The sequence below is a fragment of the Eptatretus burgeri genome, chromosome 12 (assembly GCF_056783735.1).
Source record: "Eptatretus burgeri isolate ZD-2024b chromosome 12, Ebu_testis_v1, whole genome shotgun sequence".
In the NCBI taxonomy this organism is placed as follows: Eukaryota; Metazoa; Chordata; class Myxini; order Myxiniformes; family Myxinidae; genus Eptatretus; species Eptatretus burgeri.
Window position 1 is genome coordinate 16,651,977 of NC_140972.1, and position 6,000 is coordinate 16,657,976.

At 45.0% G+C, this 6,000-nt stretch overlaps 1 protein-coding gene across 3 annotated transcripts in view; it reads right to left on the reverse strand.

The window, feature by feature from the left end:
• Positions 1-5,108, reverse strand: part of LOC147015163 (ubiquitin carboxyl-terminal hydrolase MINDY-1-like) — a 115,452-nt gene extending 110,344 nt beyond the window's left edge. Inside the window, exon 1 of one of the 3 annotated variants that reach the window (XM_085849684.1) lies at positions 4,074-5,108. In XM_085849684.1, the coding sequence (XP_085705810.1) occupies positions 4,074-4,904 (831 nt within the window). In that variant the 5' untranslated portion in view covers positions 4,905-5,108. The remainder of the gene's footprint in view (positions 1-4,073) is intronic. The other 2 variants (XM_085849683.1, XM_085849685.1) reach the window with 2 other exon arrangements.
• Positions 5,109-6,000: the final 892 nt, after the last annotated feature.

Here is a 6,000-nt window from a genome sequence, read left to right on the forward strand (position 1 = left end):
TGGGCAGCCAATTTCATGCAATTGCACTCGTACATCTTTCTCTGGGATATGGATGAAATTTGCCATTTGGATATGGAAATCGTGACATTTTGTGGGGTCCAACCAATCTGCACAAGCGAGTCGCAAGCTTTCCATAAAAATTTGCAATCACAGCTCATATGTGGCAGACAGACAAACATACGGTTGTACAGCTTGAAAACTAAAAGCAAAATGTATCAATTGCCACGTTGCCCGAGGAATGATCACGAAAAGGTGAGCAGACTCAGTGCACGTGTTGCAGCGGAACACAAGCCTAAACACTTCCAATGAAGACTCAGAATGATGCTGGACCTCGTTTTCCAGCAAAACAACAGCTGGTCATCAAAGAAATGTTTAAATTTGAAATTTGATTGTTCGGACTCATTTAGTCTACCTCGAATCAGCGATCAGTCTTCATGTAGAATGTTTGCAGTTATTAATCTTACAATCATGTTTGCCAAATGCAATCGTTACAAAGAAGAAAAGAAAAAAAAAGTATATAAAATAACTAAAATATTAAAAGGCTAATTATGGAAACAGGAAAGACCTAAATATCAAACATCCATCAAGATAACGGCAACACGTGAAAGAGTTCAATTGATTGTTCAACCGTGCAGGAAACAAAACGCTCATTTTTTAGGATACATTGCTTTACTTGAATCCAGGAATGAAAATCTACTCATTGCAAAACACAAACGATAATCGGGAAAAACTATTTTTCAAGAAAATAAATAAATAAAACAATATTGGATTCACAAATTTATTCGATTTCTAATGTCGACATCTCCACATATTGGTCAAAAATGAGAACACCTAATATATATATATATATATATACACTAATATATATATATATATATATATATATATATATATATATATATACATATACACACACACACACACACACACACACACACACACACACACACACACACACACACACACACACACACACACACACACACACACACACACACACACACACACACACACACACACACACACACACACACACGTCAAGACTCATGTATTTGCAAGAACATAGAACAATTCAGAATGTGACAGGCTAAAAGGAACAATAGAAAGAAAGTGGGGACACAAACAGCAGGGATGAGGGACAAAATAGAGAGAGCCTTGGATAAATAAGGGATGGGGGAATAATGAGGGATAGGCAGGATGCAAGTGGGGGACAGGATGGATGCAGAAGCAAACTCTCAGGAACAAAAAACCTCGAAATTTGCAAGGAGGTGGGCTTGGGGGTGGGGTTGACCGGGGTAGAAAAGATCATTGTTTTGGATGCAGGGGTGATCTGAGATGGTCGTGAACAGCTGTCTTGAAGACCTGGAGGGAAGAATGAGATTTTTCCACAGGCAGGGGAAAAAATAAAAATAAAAAAAAAAGAACAAATGAGTGGAGATGAGCAGTGATCCTGGATTTTGGGAGTTTCACCAGGAGTTTAATGGTGGACTGAATGCCCCATGCGGAAACCTGGAGGAGGAGGGTGTTGGGGATAAATCACAGAAAGAACAAAAAGGTGCGAGAGCAGAAATGAGGTAGTAGAAGATAGAGACCACCAACCTGACTGCAATGTGAAAGTGAACAGCTTGTAGACTCAGCATCGTCACGAAAGATTCCAACGATCTTAAAAGGCATTGGTTTCCACAGCAAGCTGAACGAAGTGTGAGGCAAGGGCATCAGCCCAGAGGTGAGAGCAGTAATCCATCAAGCTGCAGGAAAAAGGCCTTGTAGATGGACAGGAGTTCAGGTGTGCCAAGGAAGGACTTTGTATGATGAGGATGCCCAGTCAGCGGCTGGCTTCGGACACCAACTTTGAAATGTGGTTTTCCCAAGAAAGATCATGACTGGTGGTGAAAGAGTTTGAACGATTGAACTTCCTCAAGAGGGTTGTTAAGAAAGTAGATGGGAGGGTTTGTCAGACGGTCCAAGATAGATAGAGATGGAGTTCCCAGGATTGAAAGACATTCAAAGTGTCTGACCAGTGTGATTTTGGCAAGGTCTGAAGAGAGGGAAGAGGCTCCAGCCTGCCTGTGTGAAGGACGAGGGATGTCACGGCAAAGGGTGGCGTAATCAGCAAAGGCATAAAGAAGATTTTCCATTCAGAGAGAGCGTTAATAAGATAGAAAAAGGTGATGCATCTCAAAGAAAAATAAAGATCGCAAATTAAAAATTAATTGCATGTCCTGAAGCTCACCGACATCAGGAGCAAGAGTTACTCAAACACCCCATAGACCTCCTGAGACCCTGATTTTTCTTCTTGAGTGCTGTGAATAAACTTTAGCATATCACAGGTGATGAAGGTTGTGGTCAAGTTTCATCAACATCTCGTGTGTAGTTTTGGAAAAGATAGCAAATACCTATTTTTTTTGGGGGGGGGGGTGTCAAACGTCCATCCCCCCCCCCCCCAATCACATAGACCCATTTGATGAGCACAGATATTGATGCAGTCAATAGACCTTCGTTAGCATCATACAGAAAGCTTGTAGCCATGTTTCATCAAAATAGTGCGTGTGGTTCCAGCGATAATTATGAGTGGTGTTAACAGACTGACTGCTCACTCACTCAGCTCGATGGCATAAACTCACCAGACTAAAATGCAGGTGAGCTAACCAGACTTTCTATAGTTGGCTGATTATTTGGCCGTGATAACAGACTCCTTCCTTTGTTTCTTTCGCTCTCCAATGACTAGCGTTGGTTCAATTCACATTGATGGGCACACTCGCCAACTCATACTTGGCAGACAAGCATAGAGGGTTTGCCAAATACCCATCGACGATATAGATATATATATATATATATATATATATATATATATATATATATATATATATATATATATATATATATATATATATATATATATATATGTACATGTGTGTATGTATAAAATATATATATATATATATATATATATATATATATATATATATATATATATATATATATATATATATATATAATGTACATATCCTGGTGTTGGCGTAGTGGTTAGGGTAGCGGCTTGGGATTCAAAAGGTCCTGAGTTCAAGCCCCGTTGGCCGCTTGAATTAATACACACCAGGGGGTTGACTCAGCCTGTCATCCTTCCGAGGTCGGCGAAGTGAGTACCAGTGTACTGGGCCCGGTGTATGCCCCGGTTGGAATAGGTGTACCATATCCCTGTGTCGTAAGAGGCGACCAGGGTTGTGTCAGGAAGGGCATCCGGCGTAAAACATGTGCCAAATCATTATGCGGATCATACGGATGATCCGCTGCGGCGACCCCTAACGGGAGCAGCCGAAAGAAGAAGAAGATATACATATAATGTACATGGTCTAGGCTCGTGTCAAGAGCGACGACACAGAACAGATCAAGACACAACATAACAAAGAGAACAGCATGAGAAAGGGGAAGCACCAACAGCAGGGCAGAGGGAGAAAGTAGATCGAGACGGACAATCAAGGGATGTGGGTAACGATGAGGGGTAGGGAAGAACGCAAGGGATGGATAAGATGGATACATCAGCAAAGATTTGAGAGGACGGGGTGGTTTAACAGGCTGTAAAACGATCATGGGTTTTGATGGGGGGGATGACCTGAGATGGCGGTGAACAGCTGTCTTGAAGACCTGGAGGGAAGAGTGAGATTGAAGAGGATGTGGAAGGTGAGAGACAGAGATCTTCGTTCAACAGCAGACCGCAAAAGATCAACCTAGACGTTTGAAGACCTGCGGTCAATTCCACAACTCACGTAATTCGTGTTTATCCTTGTAATATTGAACTGAGGGATGGATCCAAGTGGAATTCCAAGCACCAGGTGATCCACCGCAAGTACCACCCATCCCCAAATCTCACCTGCGCTTCATGAGAGCGGAGAAAGTGAGTGAGGCCGAGCTCACTCGACGAACTACACAACATGCATGAGCAAAACAAACTTGTACAAGTCCGCTCGTCGGGTAACACTCCTGGGTGTTGAACCAACATGGAGGGAAACCCGAGGTTCTTGCGGACATGAAGAGCACTTCGTACACGAAGAATGCAATCAACGGAAACCTACCTTCCAGGAGAGCAGCAGCACGTTCATGATGGCCAAGAGAGGACAAGGACCGTTCTCATTCTGCGTGATGATCGCCGTACTCTCCCCCTTCCACTTGAGCCACTTGATGTGATATATGGGATATTTATCTTTTCCCGCCGCTTGTTCTTCGGGTAACGTTCCAGCGGCGGTGTCCGCATCGCTTGTCGAACTCCCGGGATCGACACCGACGTCCTCCCGATCCGGACCGTCCTCTCCGGGGCTGCCGAGTCCCGGCTCTTCATTCGGAACTCGCGGCGCGTCCCGGGCGACTGGAGCCGCCGCCTCTCCCGAGACACGAGGCTCGGGGGAACACGAAACCTCAGACCGAGCCGCGTGGCTCTTCGAGGGAGCTTCTTCTACTTCTTCTTCGTCGTCAGCAACAGATGTCACCGCACGAGACTCAGAGTCCACGCCGGTCGTCGACCTGGCCTCGGCGGACACGTCCTCCCGACCGTTCGGAATCTGAGGCCTCGTATCCACCAAGTCCAAGCCAACGCGGTCTTCTCGTTCACAGGCGGGACGATTCGCTTGCACGTCGTCCTGGTCCTGGATTGCCGCGACGTCGACTCCATCGACGGCGCCGACCCCGTCTTCACTCACAGAGCAATCATCCAAGGATATCACGTCGCACTCGCCACAGTCTCCGTCTCCCATTTCGCCAGCAAGGGGGGGATCAGACGAAGACTCCTCGAAGCGTGGAATATTGGAGTTTTCGCAGCCCTCGTCTGCCGGTTGTCCGACCGCGTTCGGCTCCCTGCCATCGTCGCTGCCACCGCCCTCACCAACCGCCGCCTCTTGCGGGTCAGCCATAGCCAGGCCTAGCGCGGACCAGCTCCCCCTGAGGAAACCACGGTGAACCCAGCACGTGGGAATTCGGCCCGATGGCCTTGCACCGCCACTAGTTTGCTGGACCGGGTCCCTTGATTAATTGCGCGGCTTGGCCATAACAGCTGGCACGCGGCGCTTCAACCACGGCACCCCCCCCAAAAAAAAAAACAAACAAACAAAAAAAAAAAAAACAACGCGGAATCTTCTTCCTCCTCCTTCAATGTGATTCGCACCCTTCTTCTTCTTCTTCTTCTTCCGTTTGTTCCTCTTCTTCCTCCTTATATGTTATTTACACCACTCTTCTTCTTCCTCTGCCTCCTCCAATGTTATTTACACCCCTCTTCTTATTCTTATTCCTCCTTCAATGTTATTTACACCCCTCTTCTTCTTCTTCTTCTTCTTCTTCTGCCTCCTCCTATGTTATTTACACCCCTCTTCTTATTCTTATTCCTCCTTCAATGTTATTTACACCCCTCTTCTTCTTCTTCTTTTTAATTTTGTTCCTCTTCTTCCTCCTCCTATGTTATTTACACCCCTCTTCTTCTGATTATTTTTAATTTTGTTCCTCTTCTTCCTCCTTATATGTCATTTACACGCCTCTTTTTCTTCTTCTTTTTAATTTGGTTCCTCTTCTTCCTCCTATGTTATTTACACCCCTCTTCTTCTTCTTCTTTTTAATTTTGTTCCTCTTCTTCCTCCTCCTATGTTATTTACACCCCTCTTCTTCTTCTTCTTTTTATTTTTAATTTTCTTGTTCCTCCTCCTCGTCTGTTCCCGAAAGCAGTCTCGCAAGGCAGAGCACGGTTCTCTGCACTCAGGCTCGATGATTACTCCACGTTTTTTTGTTGTTGTCATTAATTAACCATCGGGTCAAATGTAACTTGCGCAGCCTCTTAAATTCTGTCAAAATAACAGGTGATTCAGCGTCACTTACTATTGCTAAACTGACACCGGGGTTTCCAGTACGTGTCGATGTAATGATCGTCACCAAACGGACCGAAAGACACTCAAATCAGATCAAACGACAAAACATTTGATCCTGATTGGAGGAATTTTAAACACGAGTGCGTGCCCGAAC